We start from the raw sequence: 13,198 nt of genomic DNA, 5'->3' as shown, positions 1-13,198 counted from the left end.
GTTATTTAGCAAAAGCAATTTCTGGCTTTAGGTTCCCTTCATAGCTCAGTACCAGAGAGAACAGTGGTCAGAAAAGCAAGGACTGAGCAATATTCCATGAATGGTCTAAAAAGACTAAGCCTTAACCTTGAGCTTTGATCTTGACTGTGGCTGAGTTGCATGTGGAGAAAGACACATCATATATATATATATATATATTTTTATAAATTTTTTTTTCAACTTTTTAAATTTATTTTTGGGACAGAGAGAGACAGAGCATGAACGGGGGAGGGACAGAGAGAGGGAGACACAGAATCGGAAACAGGCTCCAGGCTCCGAGCCATCAGCCCAGAGCCTGACGGGGGGCTCGAACTCACGGACCGCGAGATCGTGACCTGACTGAAGTCCGATGCTTAACCGACTGCGCCACCCAGGCGCCCCTATTTTTTAATAGTTTATTTATTTTGAGAAAGAGAGAGAGTGTGTGTGTGTGAGTGGGGGTGGGGAAGAAAGAGAGAGAAAGAATCTCAAGAGAGAATCTCACTAGCTCTGTTAGTGCAGAGCCCAACTCAGGGCTCGAACTCATGAACCGCAAGATCATGACCTGAGCCAAAATCAAGAGTAAGACGCTTAACTGACTGAGCCACCCAGGTGTCCCAAGACACATTATCTTAAAACATGAAAGATATTTGTATTGTTTCACCCTTACCCTAAATAATGGGCATTCAGTAACAGTAAGAGGCATCCAACTCTTAGAATGTAAAATTGAGGCAGAGAATGGAAGGCAGTCTAGTAGTTGGGAACAATGGACTCTTTCTGGCATCCCTACGGGTATTGGGCATCCTTCCAGTATGAATTCTACCTTCATAATTTTTAGTCCACAACAAATTGCAAAATAATTTCATCTCAAATATAACACTGAGTAGTCTTCAAAGAGCTGACCTGGATTGGTAGAGTTCCTATAGTTTCAGGTGACTCCTGGGGCTCTGGCATGTCTCACTACTTCATCTGTTGTAGGGGGCTCCAAACACACATATTCTCCATATTCTCCATAGATTCATAGTGTTTTGTGAGAAATAAAAGCAGAAAGAAAGATTACTACTGAGAGGCTGAAGCTGCTTGAAGCACTGAGAATTGCCTTTAGCCAGACTCTGCATTTGGAGCATAAACCTGCAGCTAAGTGGTGGTATCCCAAGTCAAAGGCTTGTCAAATTGGAGAGTCAGAGAGAGCTGTTGACTGATTGTAATTGCTATTAATTCTTTTTTTTTTTTTAACATTTATTTATTATTGAGAGATAGAGAGACACAAAGCGTGAGCAGGGGAGGGGTAGAGAGAGGGGGAGACACAGAATCTGAAGCAGGCTCCAGGCTCTGAGCTGTCAGCACAGAGCCCAATGTGGGGCTCGAACTCACGCACTGTGAGATCATGACCTGAGCCGAAGTCAGTCGCCCAACCAACTGAGCCACCCAGGTGCCCCTGTATTGGTATTAATTGTTACAGGAATCCCCTTCACAGGGGATTCATGAGGGTAATGAACCATCCGTTCTCTTCAAACATTCTAATAATAAATTGCATGACATTCAGATTTCCTGAGAGTTAACTAAGTCCATCACAGAGATTTCTAGTTCTGGCATCCTGGCAACTTAGGGAACACAGGAATTTTAATTTCATGGCCAAAATGGTATTTTCAGTCCCATCTCCTCAGCCAGAATTTTGTTCCTCCCCCAACAAGTAGATTCTGTTTCACCTTCTCCCCGTCCTCCGACATGGGCCTTTGTGAATCCTTGTGATGGAGTGTGTGGAGAAAGTGGTGCGGCATGACGATGGGGCACAGATCAGAAGAAACGCTAAAGCTTTGGCCTAACTCTCTTTTCTGGGATTCTTGCTCTGGGAACTGGCTGCCATGTTGGAGAAGTCCTGGCCACGTGAAGAGGCCACATGTGGGTATCCCAGATGCCAGCCAGCATCCAGTGGCACTGAGTCAATGACTGAGCCTTCAGACAATCACCACCCCCAGATGTCCCATCTCCCCCACGCACGTGCAGCAGAGGCGACCCAGTCTTGTTGTGCTTTGTCCAAAGTCTTGGGCCACAGAACCCAACGGCAGAATAACAGCTGTTTTAGCCACTAAGTTTTAGGGTAATTTGTCACAAAGTAATTGATAAGCAGAACACGGAGCAGAGCTTTTGGAATAATATATGAATGTGTGAATGGGTCTTGTTAAGTGGTCACATTTTCTGAATATAGAATGAGTTGAACTTTAAAAAATATTTCTGAAACCACTTAAAATATTTATTATTTAGATATCTATTAAGCCATTTTAGTACACCATTAAACCATTTAAATACTTTTTAAACCACTGCCATGATTTTTATTCTGACACTGCTGCCATATTTTTATATCAAGCTCATCATTATTCAATTAATACTTTTATTTATTGTAACCCACTTTTTAAATAAAAAAGCTTGCTTAAGACTCAACCTATGTAATGATATCCATAAAATTACAGCTTGGATAGTCCAGCGTATTTTATTAAAACATTTAAAAATAAATACGTGACAATTAAAAGAAAAAATATTTATCCATTTATTACCTAAAATGATCTTTCATTCCACAGTTACCGCACATCTCACTTTGGAAATATGGGTCCTACCCTCTGGAAAACAACTGTATATCAAACTGACAATAATAATGCCTTCCAGGGGCACCTGGGTGGCTCGGTCAGTGAAGCATCTTTCTGACCCTTGGTTTTGGCTCAGGTCATGATCTCACCATTTGTGAGTTTGAGCCCCACGCTGGGCTCTTTGACAGTGTGGAATCTGCTTGGAATTGTTTCTTCCTCTCTCTCTGCCCCTCTCCTGCTCTCTCTCTCTCTCTCATTCTCTCTCTCAAAATTAATAAACTTAAAAAAATGTCTAAAAAATAATGCTTTCCAAACCTGTAGTGTTTGGGGTACCATTTCTTAGGGACCAGCCTATGTTAAGGAGACAGAGCAATGTAATTGACATTTCTTGGAGGAAATTTTTATAGCCTGCATACGATCTAGCTGTGTTTAAGGATTCTTGCAGTTTTTTTTATCTGGTCTTTATAGAAAATGGCCCTAAAAATCCAAATATGACTTGTTTGATGCTCAGTTTGTGTAAAGATTTTTCCTAGAATTGCAGGGACAGAGACATATCTGTACCTTTAGGGGCTCTGAGCTGGGGCTCAGGACTGGCTTCTGTTTTGTTTCTTTTTTTCCTTTTTTATAATTCTTTCAAATGGAAAGTGTTTGAAACTTGGTGTCTTAGTCTGAGTCCCCCCGAAAGCAGAGCGTTTGGAGACAGTTCATTTGGGAATTTTATTCCAGGGAATGTGGACCAAGGGGAGTGGCACACAGGAAGGGAGACCACCCCAAAAAGTGTTAAGTTGGCCATCGTGGTGAGCAGCGCGTGCACAATTCTGTGGGGCTTCTTGGAATAATTTCGCACCTGTCTACCTGAGGAACAAAGGATGGAGACACTTTCCCATTGGTTTGCATTTCCCATTGGCCAAACATGGGCCCGCTTCTAGGGGTCTGTATATGCATGCATAGTAAATTAGCATAGGCTTCCCTTGCCATGACATCAGAGATGACCTGGGACAAGAAGCAGGAGGAGGCGAGTGGCCCCAACGTTAAGAAGCCACGTCTGGGTGCATCTCTGCGGGGGTAGCTTCAGCCTGCACAAAGTGGGTACAGTAAGAAATGGAATGATGTGACTTTGAACTAGTGCACATGAGTATCTGATACACTTGACAAAGGTACCCCCTCTCTGGGATTTAGTTTCTCATCTGTCAGAGGACACACTTGGATTTGAGGACTTTGAGAGGCAGTTCTGATAGTCTAATTACTAGCCTGAGATCGTGCTGGCCTAACGCTACACTCCTAATCCTCTGAACGGCCAGATGAGACCAGGGAAGGAGGGTTGTGTTGAAAGTGTAGAAACACAGGTGTTGGGGAGGGTCATTGAAAAGACAGATGTGACCACCAAGGGACCCAGGAGCTCCCGGGCCCAGGACTTGGGCACTCAGAGGCTCCTCAACTCCTCCCCTGTCCTTTGATGTGGACTTCACCGTCCTTTCCCGCTCCCAGAGGCCGCTTCAAGGACACAGCCTTGAGATAATGATATGGTGTTGAGAACACCTGCACGATGTATGTGACTGAAGCCAGTTAAGGCTTCTTTATCACCTTCTAAGATTTGGCGAGTGGGTACGGGGATCCCTTGGCCTTGCCGCCACCCAAGAGAAGCCTCGTATATAAGTTGCCTTTGCTCATCAAAACTTGTCACCTACTGGCCTAGAGTGGCCTGCCTCTTTCTTTGGTCTGCATTGGGGGGCCAGTTTGGGAAGCTTTGTGAGAGTTGCCAACCAAAAACAGGTCAGTGGGGTGATGCTAAGACCACACCTTCCTTATACTTCTGTCTCCGATATAGCTCCTGGCACCCTGACCCTGCTGGATGCCTCGTAGGCCCTGAGTAATTCTGCATCAGGGAAGGATAACACGTCTTGAATGACTTGGAGTCTTCTCTCTCAGGCCCTCTACATAAACATTACTCAGGTCTGATCATAGCTGCGTTTACCTCTTATACTTGAAAGACTGGGACTGGCACCATGCCAGCTACACACGGACTTTCCCATATGACAGTTTGTTATGGCCTCTAACTTGGGATTCTACTCATTTCTGTTGACAGCACCTTGATCTTGATCCCTAGTGAAGGCACACATGAAAAATTACATGAGTTTACAAACAGGCATCAAGAGAAAGAGAATAGTGGTTTAATTTAGGATTTCTGAGCCTTGACACTATCCTCGGAGGGTTTATTTTTATAGAAGTCATGTAGCTGGCAACTGGTATTTTCAAGTTCTGAAAGCAGCAACTATTTTGCTGGATTTTGTTTGTGTCTTTCACCTTCTGCTTTCTGCCCTATGATTCCCTCCAGCCCCAAAGACTCCCAACCTTCTTATGATTAATGCTTTTGAAAAGAGTTTGGAAAATAAATTTCAGTTCAGTTTTGTGGTGCAAATTACTGAGCCTTTGGGGGTTTATAATGTCTTGGTTAATAACGATTCTGGAGATCCGACCCAGAGGTCTGTGTGAAATGGGAAAGAAAAGGCAGAACAATTCAGGCAAGATGTATTTAATTTTTGAAACAACCATTATGTCTGTGCTTAAATTTTTGAGTTTCTTTTTTATATTTCTTCAGAGATAATGAATAGCTTCAATTTGAGAGTGTGAGCATCCCGGAAAAATACAGAACGACAAAAACCTCATTTTGTATTTATTCATTTTTCAACAAGTTCACCCTTCTTCCATTTGATGAGACTAAGTGGGTTCTTTGAACTGGCATTGACCAACTTTGTGATGAATAATATCCTTCTTGCATATCAAACGTTCAGCCTCCCACACATGCCTAATTCATTTTACTCTCAAACGCTTGGCCATGTAAGTGATTGCCGTGATTCAGTTTTGAATGAAAGAATCGCTCAGTTGCAGCCTGTGATAATTATTGCATAAGGCTTAGATTGTTCTTTACAAACGAGAGCAAATTATCTGGCAGTGACGAAGATAATGGGTAGGAGTACTTTAATCTTTCCTCATACCTCCCTCCCTGAATACTCTGCAGACATGATAATAATCTTCATAAGGCTTTTTGTGGAGTTGAAGCTTTGTGTTGCCCATAACTATGTAGTGATAGCTGCTCACCAGATCACTCTTACATTCCAATGGAGGGATGATTTGTTGATTGCAGTTAACCAAATCATAGAATTGTGTGGAGTTTCTTCAAGCTGCAGTTGGTTGTCATTGTGAGTTTCTTCACTTTTGCAACTTACAGGCATTTCAAAGGATGCGGCTAAATGCTTGCATCCAAAAATAGAATGCACAGGAGTATTAGTAGCTTTCCTCCCTCTACCTTGGATAGTGTAAGGCACCAGCCTTATCTGTTTTCCAGAGAGCCTGCCTGCCATGGTACAGGTGTTAAATAGGAAGCAATCTGTTGGAGTAGATCCCGTGGATTTAATTACTAAGTGAAATAATTGCTTTGGTGTACTTTGTGGCTACGAGAAGACCACTTACGAAATGTCATTTTAAAGCGATTTCAGATGATTTCAGAGTCTGTGAGTCCTGTTTTCTTCAGAAAGGTCTTGCCACTTACACCTGCAAGCTCGATTCACTTCTCTGCTGTTGTTGAACAATTAGTTGTGTGCCATTGCCACCGTTACAGATAATTGTAATTTCAAATTGTAGCTGCAAGCTACTGATGGCTCTCTGTCTCTTCCTGCTTTGTAGTGACCTTGCATTTCGTTCTAATGAAGCAAAAATTGTCAAAGCTATATAAATGAAATGACATGAAATGCAAGGAGAGCACTGCTTGCAACTTACTATTTAAAAGTTTTATTTGTTTTTTGTTATTGATGAAAGTGGAAGAGAAATGAGGACTACATTCTTTGTAGTATCATTAATGGAATGCTGATTGAATGATTCTTTCTAGAACTTTTTGCTGAAACTTTAATGAAGGCATCTCATCGTGTCTAAATAGACCCAGTGCAGGTTGATATCTCTTAGCTCTGTCTTATTTGAATCTCCACTTAGTGACATATGAAGTGCATGATTTTGGTGAGCCATTCAACCTGCCTGAACTTTAACTCCTTCACATGGCATGATATCTTACTCTGGAGCATTTCTGGAAGCATTTAATATGATGGAGAATGGAAAGCCTCTAACCAACACCTGAAAGAAGGTCTTGTGCCCCCCAAAATGTTCATTTCCTTTTCTCTTGAAGCTGAGGGAAGATATTTTCTAACTCTCTTTTATTTGCCATTTTCAACTTTCAGTGGAAAGAAGAATCAAGACAGAGTAGTGAGTTATAAAAATCTCTACCATCTCAGAACTGTGGCTGTGGGAAACGCAAACGTCTGTGTGATTTTACTACTGACTCTACTTTTGGCTTCTGATTCATTTGCATGATTAAGTACTTTTCCATAGCAGGCAGTGAATTCATAGCTGGTAGAAGCCTGTAAACTGCTCATCCATTTAAAACAAGCAAACCAGACCCAGTGACCAGGGACTCTGACCTTCAAACGCTAACTGGGACATTCCCCACGGTGGGAAGACCATAGTTACAACATTGTGGAAGGTAGTCATCTCGTTAATTTCTCCCTCTGCCTGAGAACACTCTGACAGTCCTGGAGGGAGAGATGGTCTGATCCCTGGGAATTACAATACAACCCACAGCACAGCATCGTCTTGTTTGGGTGTGTTACTAGCCTCCAATTAGAAACTTGGGGAGCTTGCTAAGTGGCTTTAGTGGAATGAATGGGGACGAATGAAGCATTCTGCAAAGGGACTTCCAGTGAGTTCTAACACAAAGCTGTTTGTTTTGTGGATGTTTAAAACATAGTCTATCTGTAGCCCTCAAAGATATGTAAATCCACGATTGTCCCTCTCTCCTACCCCAAGGAAGCCAGTTTACAGAATGAGTCAGATCTTACGGCTGTTTTGATATAGAAATATCACTGGCCACGTAAGCTGTGTTACAGTGACTTATTTTGCTAGAAGTAAAATGGTTTTAAACAGGTGCATGGAGAGGATGGGTCATTTAGGTGTACAGAATTGACTATCTTGTAGTGAGATGAGATCAAGGGGAATGATATCCTTATATGGTTTCCCCAGGAATAAAAAACATAATTAAATATTATAGCAAACTGTTTACACATTCGCTTATTACCAAATATTGATTAAGTTCCTGCTTTCTCCCATGGGCTCTTCCCCTTATCTCTCATGTAGACAATCCCTTCAAGAGCCTTGGCTTGTCTGTGATAAAAACGCATGCTATCTCTAAGCGTTTGTGTGAAAATAAATATCTTTTGAATATATTGAGCATCTTGGGAGAAAGACACTGTACCCTTTTAAATTAACATTATAATAATTTTAAAATTTAACTAAGCTGGAGCGCCTGGGTGGCTCAGTTGGTTGAGTGTCTGACTTTGGCTCAGGTCATGATCTCACAGTCCATGAGTTTGAGCCCCGCGTCAGGCTCTGTGCTGACAGCTCGGAGCCTGGAGCCTGCTTCGGATTCTGTGTCTCCCTCTCTCTCTGCCCCTCCCCGACTCATGCTCTCTCTCTCTCTCTCTCTCTCTCTGTCAAAAATAAGTAAACATTAAGAAATTTTTTTTAAAATTTAACTAAGCCTATTCCACTGGCATATTAATGAGTCTTATGAGTCACTCTTATCCATTATCATTAGATTAAAATTTTAGGAATAAAGCTCATCAATTTATTTAGAAAGGGACTTGGCTACAAATGCAGTCACTTAATTAGCTTCTAATTTGCTTTGCTGCTTGAACATAAAGGGTTCTACTCTTTCTGAATGTGTCTTGCTCCGGTCGCTTGATTAATTTTCTGAGCCAGCTCAGACTCCAAACATAAGTCCTTGTGTCCTTTTTCCTGACAGGCCTTGTCATTGTCATCTTGAAGCATATTCAGGGAGGCTCCTTGTCCATTGGAAGCCCCGTTAGCTATGGAAGAGTGGCTGATTAAGTTATGCTTAAAACGTATTAAGTGCCAACAACAACCGGGCAGGGTGTGGGTTCATAATGAGTCCTAGTCAGAAGGGAGAGAGTGTGTGATGGTAGACTGGTGGCGTGTTTGGTGTCACTGTCAGATCGACACTCATTGTATCCACGCAAGATGAAGGAGGGGCCAAATGTGGGCTGGGGTGACGGAGAGCTTTGAAGCTGTCAGGTAACCTTCTTAATCCTGGGACTAAGTACAGTTCAGAAGCCTTATGATTTAGTTACCAAACTACTAAAGTATCTTTATGAGGATGAAGGCTTCTCGAGAGACAATTAACCTAGGGATTCACAAGATGTTCTAAGGCACACTGGCCTGGGCCAAAGAAGCCAGGAAGACCAGGGCGGGAGCCCCACCCACCAGCAAGGATATATAAAAGCCCGGGAGCCTGGAAGGACATTCAGAATTCAGAAGCTTGCTTCAGCGAGTTACCCACAGCTCTCTGTCTGGCACCATGTCCTACAACTGTTTCACAAGAAACTGCTCTTCCAGGCCAATTGGAGGACACTGCGCTGTCCCAGTGGCCCCGGTTGCCACGGCTTCTACCCAGGATGCCGACTGCTTGAGCGGCATCTATTTGCCCAGTTCCTTCCAAACTGGCTCCTGGCTCCTGGACCACTGTCAGGGGACCACCTGTGAGCCCACTGTTTGCCAGCCAACCTGTCATCAGCAAAATCCTTGCATCTCCAGCCTCGGACAGGTGACCTGCTCTCGACAGACCACCTGTGTCTCTAATCCTTGCTCGACCACCTACAGCCGGCCACTCACCTTTGTCTCTAGTGGCTGTCAGCCCCTGGGTGGCATCTCTAATGTGTGCCAGCCAGTGGGAGGAGTCTCCACTGTCTGCCAACCAGCCTGCGGGGGCTCCAGGACGTACCAGCGGTCCTGCATGTCCAGCTGTCGAAGAACTTGCTAAGTGTGTAGGAGCCAGTGAGCGAATCAAGACTCCAGGACCTGCCAGCTGTGTTTCCAGGCTCGTCCAGGATGCTGCCTGTCCCTGAACAGCTCTTCATTGCTGATCCCTCTTCTGACTGCCTGACTGCTTGGCTGCTAGCTCTGAATAAGCTGCCTTTGGCAATCTATGAGTTTTCTGGCTAGCACCAAGCTTATTTTAAGGGTTGATCACTGGTGGCGCATATGCGTCTGGATGTTTCCAGAAACTTCACTTCCCATACTCCGGTCTCTGCTGGTTTTGACGTGTTTTGACCTTGCTGCTGTGTCTTTTGGCTTCTGCTTTTGTGCCTCTGAGGAAAGGAACTTGTCTCGCTCTGTATTTTCTCAATAAACCTGCTTACTTGGCATTGCAAACGTGTGTCTCAATAGAGTTCTTTATTTGCAAGGGTTTTTGCTGTCTGTGAACCATCCTTGCTGATCAGTGTCTGACTTTCTTTTCTGAACCTAGAGTACGGGTTCAGTCATTGTCTTTCAGGACAAGCAAGGGAATATCTGGTCCTTTAGTTGGTCAGAGAATCTTTGGACGTGTAGTGGTATACAGTGATGTGTCTTCCATATTCACTCAGTTTTTATGGGTGTACAGAATAATTTCCATGTGGGCAAAAGAAAAGTTACCTGGGTAACCAAGTAGTTTGGGGAATGATACAGTGAAGGGGGCAACAGAGTCTATTGGAGTCTCAGAGTCTTACTTTATCAGAGAACCACAGTGGAAAACTTTGCAGAAGATCCCTCCATGATCAGATAGGACAGAGTGAGAAGGAAGCAGGGTGGGGAAGTTGGTTTCCAAGGCCTGAGATTCAGGGCATCGAAGGGTGGTTCCAGCTCTATATCTCCCTCACTTGCTGCCGAGGGTTGGTAGATCTCCCCAAAATGCTCTGAGTAAATCAAATCTCCAGGTGTTAGGAAATCTGGGCAAGAGAGACTTGAAAACAACCTTCGAAAACACACGGTGGTTTGTTTCAACAAGACCCTTATTTTGTGCTTGTTCTCTACTGGAACCCACGTACTGATTAAACAAACAAACTGCTAATTCTTTTTGCTTTATTTTAAAGTGAGAACTGGCTACCGACTGGTTTGCTTTTGTCCTTATCCTCTGTTCTGTCCAGAAACACATCTCTATTTTCTTTTCAGAGTTGCTAAAGGAGACACAGATGAGGAAGATTTTTACGGAAAATGGAGACATACAAGGTGTGTGTTCCGTGAGCAGAGAGCCTTTTCTCATAACAGTGGACCTTAGTGCCTGCGGCAGAGTCTGATTGGCGACCTCTGTTGACAGCAAAATGGTTTTCTTATTTCACTACTAGTTTTTCAGAGAGGTATAGATGATTTCCAGATAGATGGAATGTTTTCAAGTTTTTTCCATTACTGACTCTACTCTGAGAAGTAAGGATTCCTCCAAAGACATGTTAGTATCTATGAGTCACAGTAATATCTCATTAAGGCAAGACATGGTTTTTATTATATATTATTTCCATACCCATTGTCTTTAAAAGTCAAACTCTGGATTTCAGATAAGTTCTGGTTTATTCTAACATATAAATCCCTGGGGGAAACCCTCAATGGCTCCTACAAAGCTATTGTTCACATGACTCTCACTGATTGTTTATTTCTGCCATTTCATTGTGATCTGGAAAATTCAAAGTTTTCAGAGATTGAAAACATATTTAATTTGTTTGTTTTTTATTCTCTAGCTTTCTAATTTTTCAATAAAAAATTGTAAGGACAGAGATGCCTTCCATTTCTTTTTTATTTAGATGGCTAATCATCTCAATAGATTTGTATATTACTAATATATAATAGCAAAGATTTTACACACTGCTATGAGTAAAGTTTTGCTCGGGGTATTATTGCATGGTGTGAATGTTCAAGGATGATGTAGCTATCCTGCCAACCTATTTCCTTGCCTTTATTTCTGTTTGGGGAGTTCTCTGATTTGCTGTTAGAGCTATTCTCTTTGTACTTGAACTTTGAAAAGTCTCTCCATTCTTTGCTTTATTTCACAATAAATGATAAAGTTTCAGTGTTTGCCTTTGAGGGCTGGCTTTTAAAAGATAGGGCAATGACTTCTTTCTCTTCTTGGTCTGGGGCCTAGAAACATGTCTTGTATGTATGTAATATCCTGTCATGGTAGGGAAGTGATTTGACGGTCTTCAGTTCGAATCCCGGTTCTGTCGCTTGGCTGCAGGTTCATTAAGCTCTCTAACCCTTAGCTCATCTGTAAAATGGGGAGAATGGTAACATCTCATGCCTCTCTTTTCAGGAATAAACCGAGGTAATGTGTGTGTCTCCCAGCTGTCAGCTGAGGCATCCTGCCATTTGATAGTAAATGGCATTCTCATCTCCTTTCCTTCTTTGGTGGAAGTCCTGGCTACTCCTGGCATTTCTCAGGGACCTGGGTTGAGATGCTGGGAGGAGATGCCTTACTGTTTCCTTTCCTAATCCCTCTGGCTCTGAATTTTTATTTATTTTTTTTTTAAATTTTTTTTCAACGTTTTTTATTTAGTTTTTGGGACAGAGAGAGACAGAGCATGAACGGGGGAGGGGAAGAGAGAGAGGGAGACACAGAATCGGAAACAGGCTCCAGGCTCCGAGCCATCAGCCCAGAGCCCGACGCGGGGCTCGAACTCACGGACCGTGAGATCGTGACCTGGCTGAAGTCGGAGGCTTAACCGACTGCGCCACCCAGGCGCCCCTGAATTTTTATTTAAAAAAATTTTTTTTTAAAATGTTTATTGATTTTTGAGGGAGAGAGACAGAGCACTGGGGGTGGAGGGAGGGACAGAGAGAGGGGGAGACACAGAATCCGAAGCAGGCTCCAGGCTCTGAGCTGTCAGCACATAGCGTGATATAGAGCTCGAACCCACAAACCGTGAGATCATGACCTGAGCCAAAGTCAGACGCTTAATCGACTGAGCCATCCAGGTGCCCCTCTGAACTTTTACTTTAGAAGAATTAGTTCATTTTATGGATCTTCTTCCTACACCATAGTCTGTTTCTGTTCCAACTGTAATGATTCAGACATCTTAGCCCAACTTCCTTCCCTTGCTGTCCACAGAATCCACTTACACAAGGTATTTGTGTATCTAACAACAGACTTTATAGAAAATCTGGGACCTAGATGGCATTGGTATTCTAGTGAGGAAAACAACTTAAAATTGAATTTTAGACATTATGAAGTTCCTGGGTCATTGTGTCTGGAACATTATCATGTTCAGTTCAGAGCCAAACCCCTCCTTCCCTCCTCCTCTCCCTCCCTTCCTCCCTCCCTTCCTCACAACTAACTTATCTCTAATGTTCCAGCTTCTGTGCAAGGTGCTGGTGCATGGTAGTAAACAAAACTGCTATGATTCTTGCCCTCATGAAGCTCATAGCTTAGTTAAGAATAATTTCTACAGAACTTTTATATTTTCTTCTATATCTTTGCCTTAGGGGTTCTATGTACTTTGCTTTTCCCCTACAAATGCTTGTAAGGGCTTCCCAAGGTGCTACATCACATAAATAAAGGGTAAGCTTCTCTACATTGTTTCATATATGAAGCTTATTTACATTACAACTATGATAAAAACTGAAAACACAACCAACCTCTGGGATATTTGGCTTTAAATCTAGGAGACCTAAAGCTTATAACAGCCAAGGGAAAGTGTACTAGTAATTGGTTGAACGGCAAGAATGGA

General features: G+C 42.8%; 1 protein-coding gene across 1 annotated transcript; it reads left to right on the top strand.

Moving 5' to 3' along the window:
* The first annotated feature begins 8,959 nt into the window (after positions 1–8,959).
* On the top strand, positions 8,960–9,878 carry LOC131512765 (keratin-associated protein 11-1). The gene has a single exon (XM_058731849.1). The coding sequence runs from the start codon at positions 9,025–9,027 to the stop codon at positions 9,484–9,486; it is 462 nt and encodes a 153-aa protein (XP_058587832.1). The 5' UTR covers positions 8,960–9,024; the 3' UTR covers positions 9,487–9,878.
* Positions 9,879–13,198: the final 3,320 nt, after the last annotated feature.

The sequence above is a fragment of the Neofelis nebulosa genome, chromosome 5, assembly GCF_028018385.1.
Source record: "Neofelis nebulosa isolate mNeoNeb1 chromosome 5, mNeoNeb1.pri, whole genome shotgun sequence".
In the NCBI taxonomy this organism is placed as follows: domain Eukaryota; kingdom Metazoa; phylum Chordata; class Mammalia; order Carnivora; family Felidae; genus Neofelis; species Neofelis nebulosa.
Note: the sequence above shows the minus strand (reverse complement) of the source record. Positions and strands in the feature narration are given on the sequence as shown.

Excerpts from the sequence above, each read along its gene's own strand:
- LOC131512765 (XM_058731849.1), top strand. The coding sequence starts at position 9,025 with ATGTCCTACAACTGTTTCACAAGAAACTGCTCTTCCAGGCCAATTGGA.